The sequence below is a fragment of the Leopardus geoffroyi genome, chromosome C2 (genome assembly GCF_018350155.1).
Source record: "Leopardus geoffroyi isolate Oge1 chromosome C2, O.geoffroyi_Oge1_pat1.0, whole genome shotgun sequence".
Classification (NCBI taxonomy): Eukaryota; Metazoa; Chordata; class Mammalia; order Carnivora; family Felidae; genus Leopardus; species Leopardus geoffroyi.
Genome location: NC_059333.1, coordinates 41,913,066 through 41,931,905, shown reverse-complemented (window position 1 = coordinate 41,931,905; position 18,840 = coordinate 41,913,066). Strand labels below are relative to the sequence as shown.

At 32.7% G+C, this 18,840-nt stretch overlaps 1 protein-coding gene across 3 annotated transcripts in view; it reads right to left on the bottom strand.

Annotated features, from left to right (window-relative positions):
* The window catches only part of EPHA3 (EPH receptor A3), a 357,381-nt gene that overhangs the window by 35,230 nt on the left and 303,311 nt on the right, over positions 1 to 18,840 (bottom strand). For all 3 annotated transcript variants that reach the window (XM_045501700.1, XM_045501699.1, XM_045501701.1), the window contains exons 12-13: positions 10,242 to 10,303; positions 7,625 to 7,834 (exon numbers count right to left, since the gene is read on the bottom strand). In XM_045501700.1, the coding sequence (XP_045357656.1) occupies positions 7,625 to 7,834; positions 10,242 to 10,303 (272 nt within the window). The remainder of the gene's footprint in view (positions 1 to 7,624; positions 7,835 to 10,241; positions 10,304 to 18,840) is intronic.

Sequence of the window (18,840 nt, the reverse complement as noted above, 5' to 3'; positions counted from 1 at the left end):
TACATTGGATATCAAGTAGGCAAAATTACACAGGAAAAAAATCAAATAAGTTATTATGTAAAATAAGATTTCTTTCTTTTATTGCTGAACACACAATGCCTGTGACAACTTTTTATTTGGTTTTATCTTCCAAAAATTAAATAGTTGCTAATGGGCTATAGGGCAATGTAACAAAAGGCAGAAGCTTATTATCCAATATAAAAATCTAACTGCTTAGGACTCAGTATGCATTTTCAGGACAGAAATAAAAAGAAAAAAAAAATGAAAAATAAAGGTTATAACCAAAACCAAATCATCTGGCTTTCTCAAATTTCTCAAATCTGTTTAGGTAATTATATCCTTAAAATGAAATTGGGGGCTCAAGAATTGGAATTCACTTTATATAATATACCATATAAATTAGATAAAAGCCTATAATTTCTCTAACTTGATCCTGTTAAATAGCAAATTGGGCACCATTATGGCAGAATTTTGGACCCCATCTATTTGAACATATGAATACAGGAATATTCATATACACAGATTCGTGCATGCACATAAAAAATGGTAACCATTCAAAATGAAATTTCATAAGGAAAAAGACTAGAAAATTATTTAGTGGTAAACAGTTCTCACCCATAATTCCATGGTTCTGTTAAAATGAAATAAAGTAAACTGGTAATTCAGTGCAAAAAAATATAGGAAATGTGCCATAATTGTGCTTTGAATTCATATGATGGGAAACCAAAGAGAGGGAATTCATTTCTTGTATGTTTTTCTCAACAACGAAAACTCTCTAACAGTATAAATCTGCAGAGCTAAATGCTCCATCCCAAATGAAATACAAGGCCTTTCAAGATGATTTGCAACCCTTGGTATGCAGCTGCTTTTATGCTTTCAAGGCCTTTCTTCAAAACATGCTATAATATAATATAATACAATATGCCAAGGTGTTATATCATTTAATAAATACTAAGACATTTAGTTTTTAGAGTGTTTTTTTCCTGACATAGTATCTATAACATGGTTCTCAAAGTGTCATCCAAGCATTTCTAGGTGCCCCCCAAAAGCTTTTCAAAGGGTCTGCAAGACTGAACTATTTTCATAATAACACTAAAATACTATACCTTTTTCACTCTCAAATCTCATGTGTACGGTGGAATTTTACAAAGGTTACAAAATGCATAATAATGTTGTATGACAGAAATTGTTAATGTTTGGAGTTTTTGCATAACTTAGCAGTGAGAAATGAGGAGAAATAACCATAAGTGAGCATTGAAAAAACTTCTGCTTTCCTACTCAATACCCTTATAAAAAAGAGAAGACATAAAAAAAAGTGTGTATTATGATCTTATCTGACCCTCTCCTCCCAAGGAATTCTGTTGGGACATAAGGAAGGAAAACTTGTGATAGACTTAAGATAGTATCAGAAGCAGCATGGGAAAATGTCTGATAAATTGTTTCAAGTTTTAAGGCTAAGCATTTCCTCACCTCCTAGGTGGTTCCCTCCAGTTAAAAAAAAAATAAATGCATAATTAGTGGACATAAATTCTGTTCCACTCTTCTACTTTGCCTGTGGACCACAAAGATGCTTTTAAAATGAGAGCAGCAGACATCTTATATTCATTCAGTGGCACTGAATCAAATGCCAGTGCAATTACCCTCTACCTAAAGGCAGTAACTTTTAGAAGAGCAATCTGGGAAAAGGCTTCGTGCACTGAGGCACTGAATACTAATTTTTGAATCCAAGCGACACTAGATGAAATGTGTTATGTGTGACTAAAGTAATGTGACTGGCTTTTTAAACCAGATTCACCAGAATGTGTTTGCCCAAAAAGAACGCCTTGACACACTGTTTTCAATGATGAGCTTGTTTTTCTGAAGGAACCATAATCACGGGATGCTTAATCAAATAAAGAAAGTGGATGTCTACGCTGAAAAATACTGTTTTTGGTTAAAAAAAGAACCAGACTTTATTATACAACAAATGTGCTGCTTTTCTTATTTACTAACTCTAAGCTCATTGAGACCAGAGATTTTTATCTCAGGCAAGTATGTTTCCTCAAATACTACATGCTTAAATAATTTGGAATGATGCTATTGTTCACAATCTAATTTTAAAGATAATTTCAAAGGAGGAATTCCCAAAACATTTTGTGTAATAGCAGTGTTCCCACAGTAATACAAATTCCCAAGAATGAGTATGGCAACACTTATTTAATTCTTTCAGTGTTTGTTTAAAAAACAAAATAGTAGTCCTATTACTTTAAACCATACCTCATATTTGGGGGTAAATTATAAAATCATTGTACCAAACAAGGATTATTACAAGAGATTATATTAAAGATTTCTAAATTATTCTAGAAATGTAGATGCAAATTATAGCTTTCTCAGAAGAAGTCAGGACCATCATAGATATTTTGAGTTCTGGGAAAATATAAGGATGAATATTAAATAAATTAAATGAATATTAAATTCCAAACAGCTATTTATTGGTAGTTAGTGAGCCCATTTAGTTGATTTTTAAGAATCTTCAGAGAATAAAAAATGCAAAGGTCCTTTTGCACTTTTATTTCACAAATGATAACGAAGAATTTTGACACAGTAATACCTTTTGTTTCTACTAGTGTCAAGAAATGATCGTCTGTACCCCTTGGTCCTGACAAAGTAACAATCAGTACAAATGAAGCTCTGAAAGTTAACCCAATATATTCTCTAGACAGCAGATGATCCAGATTTGGATGAATCTTCCAAGTTCCTACAAGAACAATCATTCCTTAGAGTGTCCTAGAAATCATGACTAATACTGAAAACAAGAATGTTCCTGTTTAAAAATGGGATATGGCACTGAGATTAAAACCTGACTGAATGACCAGAAATCTAATATTTCAAATAAAGGCTTTTTAATCAAATATTTTTACTAAAACCGGAAATATTTCTTGTATTGGGTGATTGTTGTAACAACAAGGACAATACCAGCAAGAAGGATACCTTCCACGGAATGTGTTAAAAGCTCATATAGTAGCAGAAGGTTACGAAGGATATCTTTAGTAGCAGTGAGTAGAATAAAAAAAATCCTCAAAATTATAAATATATTATCATATATTGCATATGTTGTCTCCTGAGAACTTATAATCATAATTAATTGTCATAAAAATGATGCTTTGTTGTAGAATGCTGGCTGACTAATTTTTCTTGAAATCAGAGAAGGAACAAAGGAAAACTAAAAAAAGCACTTGATAGTGCTGATGCATATTTACCCATGTTTTGTAATTTTTTCTTTTTTCAGAACTTTGTTTTCAGAGTCACTGTCATAAATTTAATTTAACTAGCTGCTAGATATACAATTTTATTTTATTTCTCTTGCTTTTAACCTAGTGAACTGTATGCCTAAGAACAGCAACATTTTTGTGCAGGACACATTTTAACAAATACTTAGATGTATGAACAGAGTGAATCCGCTAGAGTGTAGTTGAAAATGGGAAATGCTAACAAAAGTGTAGTGGAGAAAGCCATCGGGGGAGTTTCAACTCTTATATCAACTCATCGAGGAATATCTCTGGGACACCGTGCTTCTGAATTTCTGGTTCTCCCACTGTGGCTTTATCACTTTGTAGATGAAACTCAGTCTGGCAAATCGGGCTCTTTTTTAGAATGTGAGATAGATGCCATGTGACACACTTGGTGGTTGATAATGGAATCATTAAAATTGATGATTTCAGAAACGCATGAGTTTCTTTGTTTTAAAATTAGTAATGATTAGAAACCGGAAGAAAATAACAGAAGTTGACTTTTTAAAAACTGCCCATTTTCTTGGCTGGTGAGAGTACAGGGAAACAGCCTCCTTTATATGTTGCTGCTAGGAGTGAAATTCCATAACAAACTATTTGGAAAACAATTGTGCAATTCATACATGAAAATCCACACATATTTGTACACATTTTGACTCGACAATTGTAATTCTGAAATTTTATCCTGAGGAAATAATCATGACCAGACATGAACCATTTATCAGGATTACATCAAAGTATTAAGAATAGCAAAACTTTGGAATGCTGCTCAATTAATAGTGCATTGGATAAATAAATAATGTACATGATTAAAATGGAGTACAATACATTATTTAATGATATTATAAAAATTAATCATCTAGAAAAATCCACATTTTATATTTTAAGTTAAAACAGGCAGATTACATAACAACATTGAGTGTGTGTATAAAGAAAATACTGGGTTGACAAGTGGAAATCACTTTATATATAAGTATATATATATATTTATATATATATAAAATATGATCCCACTTTTGTAACTATATACATAATTGGTAATTATTTACATATGAAAATGTGTAGAAAATATTTTGAAAGGAAAAAAATACAATGTTAAAATTGGTTACCTCTGGTAATATCATTAGTGATCATTATATCTTTATTTTCTAAAATTGTCTGTCATGAAAAAAACTCTATAAAGGAATGTCTTTTCAAAGAAATCTGCCAATAAATATATGAAAAAATAATCAGATGCATTTGAATCAAGTTAAATACGAATTAAAACAATTAGGTATAATTTTTTCAAAATAATTAATACCAAAAATGATAATATATAGTTTTATCAGGATATAGTTAAGTATGCTTTTAAAACAGGCACAAAATTTTGACACAGAAAATCCACTTTTAGGAATATATCCTAGGAAAATTATCAGACTCATACGATTATGAATACAGATGGATCAGTTATACATTTGTATAAAATATTGAAAGGCTAGCCTTTGATAAAGTACAAAATCCATTCATGATAAAAACCCTCTGCAAAGTAGGTCTAGAGAGAACATACCTCAACATAATAAAGGCCATATATGAAAAACCCACAGGGAGCATCATATTCAATGTTGAAAAACTGAGAGCTATTCCCTTAAGGTCAGGAAGAAGACAAGGATATCCACTCTCACCACTTTTACTCAACATAGTACTGGTAGTTCTAGTCACGGCAATTAGACACAATAAAGAAATAAAAGGAATCTAAATAAGGAAGAAGTAAAACTCTCACTATTTGCAGATGACATGATACTATATATCGAAAACCCTAGATACTTCACAAATAACTACTAGAACTGGCATCTGAATTCAGGAAAGTCACAGGATGCAAAATCAGTAACAGAAATCTGTTGTATTCCTATGCACCAGTAATGAACCAGCAGAAAGAGAAATTAAGAAAACAATCCTCTTTACAATAACACCAAAACCCATAAAATATGTAGGAAAATAAGCTTAACCAGAGAGGGGAAAGATCTGTCCTCTGAAAACTATAAAACACTGATGAAAGAAATTCAAGATGATGCAAAGAAACGGAAAGACATTCCACGCTCATGGGTTGGAAGAACAAATACTGTTAAAATGTCTGTACTACCCAAAGCAATCTATACATTTAATGCAATCTCTATCAAAATACCAACAACACTTTTCACAGAACTAGAACAAACAATCCTAAAATTTATATGGAACCTGAAAGACCCCGAATGGCCAAAGCAATCTTGAGAAAAAAACAAAACAAAACATTTGGAGGCATCACAAAAATGGTATGGTACTGGTATAAAAATAGACACACAGATCAATGGAATAGAACAGAAAACCCAGAAATAAACCCACAATCATATGGTCAATTAAATTTTGACAAAGGAGTCATGAATGAATATACAATAGGAAATGATAGTCTCTTCAACAAATGGTGCTGGGAAAACTGGGCAGCAACATGCAAAAGAATGAAACTGGACAATTTTGTTTCACCATACACAAAAACAAACTGAAAATGGATTAAAGACCTAAATGTGAGACCTGCAGCCATAAAAATCCTTGAAGAGAGCACAGGCAGTAATCTCTCTGACATTGGCATTAGCAACTTTTTCCCCTAGATCTATCTCCTGAGACAAGAGAAATAAAAGCAAAAGTGAACTGTTGGGACTTCATCAAAATGAAAAGCATCTTCACAGTGAAGGAAACAATAAAAAAATAAACTAAAAGTCAACCTACTGAATAGGAGAGGATATTTGCAAAGGACATATCCCATAAGGGTTTAGTGTTCAAAATATATAACGAACTTATATAAGTTAACACAAAATAACAAATAATCCAATTAAAATGGGCAGAAGACATGAACAGACATTTCTTCAAAAAACACATCCAGATGGCCAACAGACACATGGAAAGATGCTCAACATCACTCATCACAGGGAAATGCAAATCAAAACTACAATGAGATATCACCCCACACCTGTCAGAATGGCTAAAATCAAAAACACAAGAAACAACAGGTGTTGGCGAGAATGTGGAGAAAAAGGAACACTCATGCACTACTGGTGGGAATGCAAAAACAGTATGGAGTTTCCTCAAAAAATAAAAATAGAACTACCCTATGATCCAGTAATCACATCACTGTGTATAACCCAAAAAATACAAAACACTAATTCAAAGGGATACATGCACCCCTATATTTATTGCAGCCTTATTTATAATAGTCAAACCATGGAAGCAGACCAAATGTCCATAGATAGATAGGGAATGGACAAAGATGTGGTGTGTGTGTGTGTGTGTGTATATATATACACACACACAATGGAATATATACAATGGTATATATATATATATATATATATATATATATATATATATACACACACACACACACACACACACACACACACACACACACACAATGGAATATTATTTAGCCATAAAATAAATGAAAGCTTGTCATTTGCACCAACAGGGATAGAGTTAGAGAGTATAATGTTAAGTGAAATCAGTCAGAGAAGGATAAATACCATATGATCTCACTCATATGTGAAATTTAAGAAACAAACAAGCAAAGAAAAAAAAGAGAGAGAGAGAGAGAGAGACAAACCAAGAAACAGACTCTTAACTTAGAGAACAAATTGATGGTTTCCCAGAGAGGAGGTGGGTAGGGGGATGGGGATTAAAGAGTACACTTATCATGATAAAATAGTAATAGTAATAGTAATTAATAATAATAATAATAATAATTAACAAAGAAAGAAAAGATATAATACTAATTTGCTCAATAATTAGGGGTTAATTTTTTAAATGGCAAACCAGGTAATAGAATATATCAAACTTACTGACAATGAAATACATTCAAGAGATATACGGCTAAGAGAAAAAAAGACTATACAGCGATGTTATAAATAATCCTATACATAATCCTAATCTAATTATATATTCATTCATAGGTATGTATAATAGGTATGTAGAAAAAAATCTGGAAGAATTAACTGACAAAGTTACAAGTGTTCTCTATGGGTGGCAGAATTATGGATGACTTTATTCCTTTTTATTGCTTTGTTTTGAAATTTTTATAGTGTGAGCATGTGTTACTTATATAAACATGAATTTTAAAATGCATTAAAATTGTATCTAATTGGACAGAGGTATGCCACCTTATAAACAGTGACCATCTATTTTCTCAGAATAAGTAACACTATTTTAATGTTAAAGGATATGTTTCCTTTGGGGGAAGATATAATTGACGGCATGGAGAGAGGAGATTTCTATTTATTTGCAAATCAACATAGCACAATGTGGGAAACAAAGATAAAAAGGAAAAAAGAAAAGAAAAAAAAGGTACTCACTCGTGTTGTATAAGCAGCTTCTGGGTCATCTTCTAGAACACGTGAAAGTCCAAAATCAGAAACCTTACACACCAAATTACTGTTGATCAAAATGTTACGAGCAGCAAGGTCTCGGTGAACATAACCCATATCTGAGAGGTACTTCATGCCAGATGCTATCCCTCGAAGCATCCCCACTAGCTGGATGACCGTAAACTGGGCATCGTGTTTCTGAGAAGTATTTCAAATATACAATTAAGATGTGTTGCTCTTTCTTAAAGATAAATCTTGGTTAAAATCTCACACACTGAATTGCAAGAAGACTGATTATATACATTTTAGTTCCAAGCACCCCAGCCTCACAAGATATGTGAATAAACAGAAATAAGGCTAAAACAAAATAGCATAGTAGCTGCATCACTAAATAGTTCATAACAAGAAGGACCCTAAATATTCTTTGACTTCAGGTTCAAAACCATACCTTTCATGGTCTTTATGTGACATACAAACTCTTCAGAAATTTTAACCTCAGGAACAACAAAATGAAATGAGTCTTGGGGCTATTTTAGTTTTACATATTTGTTTGATTGAGTGTTCATTCTTCCTTCTAGTTTTCCAGATATTTTATTAATTGCTTCAAATAAGGTAGATGTTAAATTTTTAAATCATCATAATTCTTTCAGAATTGGTCAAAGGTATTTACTATTTGTTTTTCTACTCAATCTTCAGTTATAGTTCATAAAATGGAAAACAACAAAACACAAGTCAGAGTCTTGTATTTAGAAAAACTTCCAATTTACTTTGATTAAAATAGAAATACAAGGGGAACTGGGCTTAAGCATCCTACTCTTGATTTCATCTCAGGTCATGATCTCCCAGTTGGTGGGGTCGGGCTCTGCACCGACAGCATGGAGCCTCATCGAGATTCTTTGTCTACCTTTCTCTCTGCCCCTCCCCAGCTCGCTCACTCTCTCTCTCTCTCTCTCTCTCAAAAATGAATAAACTTAAAAAAACAGAAATACATGATTTATATGATAGATAGGTAAACAAATACACATACATACATATGTAAATATGTGCATAAATGCATGTATAGATAAGTAGCTATAAAATTCCATGTTTAGTTATATATACACAATAACATTTTAAAAGAATATGTATTATAATGGTTTCTATGACCTGATTTGAAGAATATTTGTTTTTGAAATGCTTGTGAAAATAATTGCTGATAAAACTGTGTTTGCCTTGGAGTGCCTGGGTAGCTCAGTAGTTTAAACGGCCAACTCGTGATTTTGGCTGAGGTCATGATCTCACCGTTAGTGAGTCTGAGCCCCACATTGGGCACTGTACTGACAGTGTGGAGTCCGTTTAGGATTCTCTCCCCACCTCCCCGCTTTTACCCCATGTGCACACGCATTCTCTCTTTCTCTCTGTCTCTCTCAAAAATAAATAAACATTAAAAAATTGTTTGCCTCGTGAATATTAAAATAAGGAATACAATTTCTCATGTATAGAAAATTTAGAATTCTCTTCTATGATAATGAATCATCCTATTCTATCTATCTATCTATCTATCTATCTATCTATCTATCTAATATCTATCTATCTATCTATCTATCTCTCTCTCTCTCTCTACCTATCTCTATTCTATAGCGCTGAATTCATTTTTTAATTTTATTTAAAAACATTTTTTAAGTTTATTTATTTATTTTTGAGAAATAGCATGGGCAGGGGAGGGGCAGAGAGAGAGAGAGAGAGAGAGGGAGGGAGAGAGAGAAAGAATGAGAGAGGATCCCAAGCAGGCTCTGCACTATCAACACAGAGCCTGACGAGGGGATCAAACTCACTAACTGAGACATCATGACCTCTGCCAAAACCAAGAGTCAGACGCTTAACCGACTGAGCCACTCAGGCACCCTACTATAGTGCTGAAAGCATATTGAGGACAGAGTATATGTCTTTTTTAATCCCTGCAGTCACTGGTGATTGGCAGTGCCTTGTTTTCCATAATTTTTTTGCATTTCTTTGAACAAATTTTTACTGAAGTAACTTAAAAAATAAAGTTTCTAAGTTTAAATATTTAAAACATAGATATGGATGCACATCCATTACCAGAAGTGTCTCTGGTGCTTGCTTCAGCAGCACATATACCAAAATGGTATCTCTGAATTAAGACTACTTTGGCGTTGTAACACTTGCTCATTTTCTGAGACCAAAGCTCTATGTGAGCGAGACATGTTCTTCCTATAGCAGTCTGAGGTTATTTTAAGTGAAGACAAGACAGTATTTGTCTTATATCAGAGTTATTTGTGTCTTACTAAAAGTCTTTTTTTAATTTTTATTTTAGCCAATGTGAATCTTGGCAGTACAAAAAGCTGAAGCAGATTGCATAGATTTGTTTTACAAATATAAGCCATTAACCTCAGACACTGCAAGATAAAGATGCAATTTTAGTCTTCCTCTTACTATTTAGACCCCCCCAAATTTCAGTTCCACTTTAAACTTTGTTATCTAATCGCTGGCAAGATATGAGAGGTTGCCTCTAACATCTTTAGCATTCATTCCACATTTATGCATATGTGTATATAGATAGATAGGGATAAGAGATATATGAATATATATAAAATCTTCTACTTACACGTAAGAAACTGTCCAAGGAACCATTCTCCATGTATTCTGTGACAATCATAACTGGTTTACCTGGATATATGATAAATAACAAACAAATATCATGCGATGAATATATATAGAATACACTATGATACACCTGATGAATTAAAAAATGTAAACTATCTTCCCAGTTTTAACAAAGAAACATTTTTCAATAGAAAATAAAACTAAAAAAAAAAAAAAGGAAGAAGATTGGTTTTCAGAACAAGGCCCTATAACCTATGATATCTAAATTGGCTTATTTGGCATGGCTCTTTGTGAACCTAATATATACCCCTTTTATTCCCTTTAACTGCATCTCAGCTGATCTACAAAATCAAGTATTTCTGCTTTCCAGCCCAAGATAGAGCCAGGATTTCCACAATCATTTGTATTTTCTACAGATATTTATAGAACTATGGACTAGGTACTCCTTTTTATGCTGGTTAGAGCAAGTAAATCAAAGTCCCCATCTTCATGGATCCTACATACGATTTTCATAAAACAATTAAGACTAATAATTATAACTTTTAAAATCTGTATAATTAACGTATTAAAAATTATAAAATCCATGTTTAAACGGAAAATAAAATTAAAATTGTTGTTGGCAGTAACTTATAATAACCATTTTAGAAATATGTGGACTTAAATGACATTATACCTTTTAATGAGCATTTAAATGTATTTATATGGTCTTATTGTATGCACTTTGCTGGTTTAATTGTTTTATATATGATAACTTATTATTATCATTTCCATTTTACACATGAGAAAACTGAGATAGAGGGTAATTAACTTACCCAATGTCATACAACTAATAAGTAATAAAATCAAAAGTAGCGACCTGAACAGAGTATGCTGTTACTTTTGGAAATTTATGCTGTGGGAAACATTTAAAATATGAAAAAGTGTTAGATACAAAAGTGCTAAGTATATTTATACAGAGATTCACAAATAGAATATATGTTAAGCCATGGGTAATAATTTAATGCGATCGCTGGGTGTTAATTCTATGGATTATTTTGAATTAAAATGAGAACTCTGAAGCCTAGCATTTTACATTATTGTTACACTTTAATATCATGTGAACAAAGCTGAAAATATACTCTATATACGTTATGATAACAACTTGGAAAATAAGTAACGCAAAATGAACTTTTCAAAAAGAAAAGAAATATGGAAGATGGATATTTTTTTATATATGGGAAACACTAGTAAATTTTTTGCATAGTTAGCATTATATAACATTACATATATACACATATATATTACATACATACATTATATCACGTCATCTTCACATCATCCTATGCTTTAGTAACATATATTATTCCCATTTTATGATGCCCTCAACCAAAAGCATAGTGGATTTAAGAAACTAGCTGAGGTTACATAATTAGCTAGTTCTCTAGCAAATCCTTAACATGGCTGTCTCTGATTTCAAAGCCTACACTGTTACTACAATATAATTATCTTCCTTTATTTTTGCTGTAATATTTTAAATATAATTCCATTCTATTACAAAAAGAAGGCAAATTGCTTGTCTTCCATGTCAGGAGAACCTGAATCAAGTCTTGAGTGAGCACTGCTGAAAGACTTTGAGCAAATTGCTCTTTAACAAATATCGATGCATCCCTAATACAGAGTACACTTTTAAGCTTTCCTCATATGTTCCTTCTATATCATGAAAGTTTGCTATTCTGGTGATAGAAAATAGCATTCTTTGCTTGCTTTCTCCTTTCATAGGTAAAAACTCTTAACTCACACTGGTTATGAATTATGGCTTGGTATCATGCAGGTTATACTTGTTATATTTAGCATTTGAATGCATCCCAAGCTATATGTCTTATTCAATGAGAGGTAAAATATATTTAAATTCTATAATTTTCAGATAATTTTTATACAGTAACAATCAATTGATATCCCAATCTATCCTCCATTAAGATACTGATTTAGTTATATATTTTGGGTAACACATCATATATATCTTGTTAATCTGGTAAATGTCTGAAAAGCCATTTATCCAAAGGCTTAAGCCTCCAGAACTTGCTTCTTCAAAATTCTAATTAAGCGCTGATTTGACAATATTCAAGACAAAAAGGAAGATTCAACATTTCCTTGGAAACTTCTATCTCTCTTGAACTGATAAAGCCACTGCCTAAAGACTGATCCCAGAGACTGACCCGAAATTAAAAGAATGGATGAACAAATAAATGAACGAAGGAATGAATGAAATCTTTAATAGGCATGTTCTCCATAAATCACTATAATCACTATAATTTTCTATGTTCTTGCCTTAATATAATTCTGTGAAGAATAATATGCCTGCAAAATTCAATGCATACATTAAGTGTAGTCATAGACAGTTTGCCTCATACAGCCAACTGTCAATTACAGTGGCCAGTTACTGTGTTTTTGTACTACCTAGACCTTTGCTTATCACTCGTTTCCTTCTGGCTCCCAGCCCTATGACCATTTCATTTCTTGTTAGCATGTCTAGTGGAATGTTTGGCAAGGGAAATAAAAGTAGCTGAAAAATCAAACCAGTCAATTAAGCCAAAGCCCCATGACCATTCAGAAATCAGATCAGGCTGCATTTAGCTCTAAACTTTAGGTATTTGTAAACACATCAGTTAAGATGGGCAAGTCTGAAAATATGCTTTACATTAAGTTCAAAGATGCAGCAAACCCAAATGTACAGACAAAGAATAAACAAAATCACAAATATTCTACCTTGGAAAGCCTTAATTTTTAACTTTTTTTTTCTTTTTTTTTTTTTAAGTGTCTAAGTGTCTATTCTGCCTTAGTTTCACTTGTGCTTTTGATTATATAAATAGGGTTAAAGGAAAAGAAACTCTCCATGACAGTGGTGAGAACTAGTTCTAACATGTATTAAATACAGCTGGAAATCATAAAATATCAGCTCATCCGTACATGGATGCAATGTATTTCTATCCAAGTTTGCATGCTCTTTCATATGTATTTTCAAGAGCTTGTATCATTCGCCGCCCTCAGAAATCCTAAAATGCATCTGAGTATCCATACTAAACTCACCAAAATTATTGTGGGATAACTGGCTGAAGTGAAACTCCAATAAAAATGAGCAAAGCAAATTGTGCAGAGGAATTTTGCTTTTGTTCCTCAATTGATTCTTGAGTGTAGATAAAATTATGACCTTTTATAATTAAAGGGTTACAGGAAACAAATCAGTCTGTTACAGTCAGTTGGTTCATTTCCTCAACTATCCCCAGTGGCTCAGATATATTACTAATCATGAACCACTGTTTGATGACAGAAGAAATGTGATTTTGAAAACTAAGATTTCCATGTTCAGCACCATGTATTCCAACCACAACTTTCTAATCACATTTTCTATGAAAAGAAGAGCAGGAAAATGTAATAAATATACAGCCACACATGAGATTTTTATTTCAACTATCAAATAAATATTGGCTTTAGATTAAAATGTTTTCATTAAAACATAAAAAGTATTTATCAATGATTGAAATATTAAAAATTACTGGAGTGCCTGACTGGCTCAGTGCATAAAGCATGCGACTCTTGACCTTGAGGTTGTAAATTCAAGATCCACATTGGATGTAGAGATTACTTAAAAAGATAAAATTAAAAATAATTATTGAAATTTAATTCATTTTCAAAAGAAATGCTATTAATTCCTATTACCGGTAATTGTATCTCACATACTCTGTCTCATTTTCAAAAGACTTAAACATACACTAACCACAGGAGTATGGTTTATAATATCAAAACTTTGACCTTAGCAGCCTGCACTCATTGTTAGTATCATGGAGCTAGAATCAAGGAGGAAGCCAGAAAGCATACACAGGAGAAGGAAAAATAAAAAATTAAAAAAACGACAAATACACCTCATTATTCCCAGGAAAAAAGACTAGAATCACTTTTGATTAGAAAGAAAATGTTTCGGTTTTAGATTTTCACGTACTATGTCTGACTGAGAGAGATATTGCGATGACCTAGAGTGTTTTTCTGTGGTTTCCCATTATCATATAAAACTACAGGGTAATCTTTTCCAAATTCAATTTTAATCAAGACATTATTCATTTCCAAAATGACTCCTATTACATCCACTAGTCTAGGAGTTAATGAGGGCAGGAACCAACTCCATGTTGGTTATGTTCTAAAAGTAGCACCTAGCAGAGTGCCAGTTAAAATTGATAATCTCGGGGCACCTGGGTGGCTCAATTGGTTAAGCAATTGACTTAACCTTCGACTTCGGCTCAGGTCATGATCTCACGGTTTGTGAGTTCTAGCCCTGCATGGGGCTCTGTGCTGAGAGCTCAGAGCCTGGAGCCTGCTTCAGATTCTGTGTCTCCCTCTCTCTCTGCCTCTTCCCCCACTTGCACTCTGTCTCTCTCTTTCTCAAAAATAAATAAACATTTTAAAAAATTGATCATCTCATGTCTATCATTTCAGGGTGTCTAAGGACAATCTCTTTCTTAAAAATTAGGCTAAGAAACACTTTCTCCCAAGTCTTCCTAAACAACCATGCTCCATCAATCTCAGTACGCTGAATGCTTTACATTCAGCTGACTTTACGTTTTTAAAATTTATTTGTGCTTAATTTGAAACAAAATTTAATACTTTTAAAGACAGGAACAGATAAAAGTACAGCATAGGCAACATGGTCAATAATATGCCGTACATTTAAAACAAATATATCATTGTACATCAACTGTACTTAAAAAAGACAAGAGCAATATTTCTACTCTCCCTTTGAATACAAAGCTTATTTGCATAAGTACAACAATAATTAATAAATATAGTACTCTGAATGTGCTCAGTCTGATTTTATAAGGACAGCTTAGCATTTCCCTTTTCAGGCTTTCTACCTTTTATTTATTTTCTTGTTTAACTATAGAAATTAAGGCCTTAGGTATATTATTGAATTAAAGTGGTAATAGTAGCATTCTCACTTCTACTTTAAAATAAATGTGTTGGGGCGCCTGGGTGGCGCAGTCGGTTAAGCGTCCGACTTCAGCCAGGTCACGATCTCGCGGTCCGTGAGTTCGAGCCCCGCGTCAGGCTCTGGGCTGATGGCTCAGAGCCTGGAGCCTGTTTCCGATTCTGTGTCTCCCTCTCTCTCTGCCCCTCCCCCGTTCATGCTCTGTCTCTCTCTGTCCCAAAAAAATAAATAAACGTTGAAAAAAAAAATAAATGTGTTTATGTTTTACTACTAAATATGATGTTTGTAGGCTTGTTTGTTTTTGTTTTGGGGTTTTTACATTTATGAAACATATTTTCTATGTAGGATGTGCTAAGAAAACTTTTTAAACTAAGGTGTTTATTTTCTGCATCCATCGAGATTGGCTTTTTCTTTTCTATTAATGTGAATTTCCAGAATGATTAAATAGTAAACCAACTTTGCCTTCTTGGAATAAACTAAACTTGAGAATTATATAGTATCTTTTATGATACATTGTTAGCTATGGCTTTACACTTACTCGAGTGTTACTGAGTTTTTGTTCATGAATTACAGTTGTTTTCCTCTCTGAAAATATTATTGTATGCTTTGGTATCAAGATATCATTAACCTCATGAAATAGGGTTGGTTTTTTTTTTTTCACTTTCTGCAAGAATTTGTGTATGACTAGAATTACTCAGACAGTTATTAAGTAAGTATATAATTATAGCTCTTCTTTAGGAGAGTTATTGTATATTTAAACTAGTGTTCTTTAAAAGTCAGTCTTTGGGAACATGTGTCATGCTCTAACAAATGTTGTTAAGTTGCATTTAACCTTTCAAAAATATCATAAGTTCATACTATTTAAATGGGGAAAATAGACAACAACATATTTTTTTGTAATTCAAATGTGGCCAATATAACCAAAAGATATAAATGGGCAATGTTGGAAAAATAAAGTTCTTAAGCATGTAAAAATAGCATTCCCTGTCTTATGTTTTTCTCCAATATATTCAGCAAAGATTTTCCTAATTTTGTTGCTGTGGACACTAAGAGAGGCTCCCGACTCCTTTCTCAGATTAGTCATGAACGCATGAGAACTTGGGTTACCAGAGTTTGTTTTAACAAACTACTTCTACAAATTATTAATAAAATAAATATAACACATATATGGACTATATTAAATACTACAGGGAGTTAGTACCCTTAAGATAAGTACAGAAGAAAACCCTTAGAGAGAAGCAAACAGGACAAAGCAAGAATTTGGCATCGTCACCACAGAATGATGTCTTGTTTCAGCGATTTTTTTTTTTTTATCATATATGCAGGAGATAGAAAAGAACAAACAAATGACTAAGCTTTTGGTGGAAGGTGGATGCTCATACCAGCATAGAAATGTTTTAATTATGAGAAATTGTCCTAATGTTCTGCTCACTGTATTCCTTAATGATGCAAAGTTATAGTTAAATTGCATTATTATTTTTTTTTAATTTTCAGAAAATAATCCCTCTCCAAATACAAAAACACATCAACCTTATCTAGTATAATTCCTTTTATTTCACTGGGTGAATAGTGGCCAATGGAGGTCTTCTTGGAGTATCAACATCATTTGACTAATGGTGTGATGGCAGAAATATCAAACATTTGCTAAAAACAAGTTCCATCTTTTTGAACTCCAGCTAAAATTGATAACACATGTTAGTACCAAGTTCTGAGCAGAGACTGTGCCCCCAGCTTTCTGCTACTTTGAAGATCAGAGACTCTCTCACCTTCTCTTATTTAAGACCATCAGGCTCAAAACGTATCATTAAAATTGTTTATGGCTCAATTCAAATAAATGAAAATATAATGATTGAATAAAGGGCCTTCTCTAAAAGACTTGAAAATGATACATTATAACAGACCTAGTGTTTCAAGCATATAATTAATAGCAGTAGTTTAAAAAATTATCATTGAGCAAAAAAGGGAATTGTTTCAAGAATTTTTTTTTTCTACACAGCCAAGATTAACTGATAAAATCTCAAGCTTACCAGAAGTGGTAATTTAGATTTTCATGGCTCTATTTCACTTAACAATGTATTCCTACATAATCTTATTTGATCTTTAAAGTATCTGGAAATAGTGAAGTAGAACTGCTCTTCCAAATTACAGGTGAAGAAAATGAGTCCCTGTGACTGGTTTGATTCGCCAACGGTCTCACAACCAGTTGGGTTGAGTCAAAACTTAAACTCTGAACCTCTGATTCTTTTTTTTAAAGTTTGTTTGTTTGTTTGTTTAGAGAGCACACACACAATCAGGGGAGGGGGAGAGAAAGAATCCCAAGCAGGCTCCATGCTGTCAGCACAGACTGTTGGTTGAGTATCTGACTCTTGGTTTCAGCTCAGGTCAGGCCGGAAAACAAGAGTCAGATGCTCAACCAACTGAGATACCCAGGTGCCCCTGATCCTCTGATTCTTAATCCAGATACCGATATAATTGTTTTTTTTTTCCTTAAAACACAGGTTTGTTTATTAAATTATAAGCTCTACATCACTCTTGGTGTGTGTGTGTGTGTGTGTGTGTGTGTGTGTGTGTGTGTGTGTGTATGTTTCTAAACTTTGCAATTGGATTGTTTTAATAGTCACATATTCTCAGGGAACAAAGAAAATAACAGGAGTGGATGAATAACTTCTGGTGATAAAATTGCCCTATTTATATGTTAAATGCAACATATTAACTTTATTCTAAGGCACTGCTGTTTCCTCTCCGATGTTATAGGGTACCAGACTTAGAGGTTTTAAATATGCCACTAAAAGAGTTCAAAATCTAATTCTAGGTCTGCTACCCTATTATGTTCACACTATATGAGATGACTGGGATCTGTATAGTCAGATTTGGCAGCCTCTTACATGCTTATATGACCAGGGAGATATATCAAATTTAGAACTTTCACCCTAAGAATAGGCAGTTGTAATCCATATTAGAATGTTACAGAATCAGACTTGAATAAGGTATTTAATGGATAATACCCGTGGTTTTTAAAGTCTTTTTTTCCTCAATGCAACGTTTTTTTTTTTTTTTTTTTTTGCATTTTGGTCTTGGGGATTGTTTTATGATTCTCTTTGTCAGCTGACCATAGTTCATATTTGATTATTTCATTTTTATATTTCAAGAAATCCTGCCATAATAATTATGGTTTAATATTGCTCATCATTCAGTAAATCAATTTATAGGTAACATCTAGTAAAATGTAACAAATTAGTTTCAATAATACATAACACTGGAAATCAAAAAATCAATTTACATTTAATAAAATATAAGACCCTATCAATGAATGTAAATTTAAACCTAATATTTAGTTTGTCATTTTTATCTCATTTTTTTCTTAGGTGTAGGTGTTGAAGTTAGGTGATAATTCTGCCCATGCTAAAATATAACGATTTTTTTCCATCACTCTCTGAGCGATACATGCAATTACACAACTGCACTTCATGCATTCAATTTAAAGAACAAACACTGAAGAAAGACCTATAGGAAGAAGATGTTGCTCTGTTCCTCATTCAATCAATCAATCAATCAATCAGTGTCTTTATTCCTTGACATTGGTAAATTAAGTATCCAGCATGATCCAGGTTCTATTTTAGTCACTGATTATAAGTAACGTGGA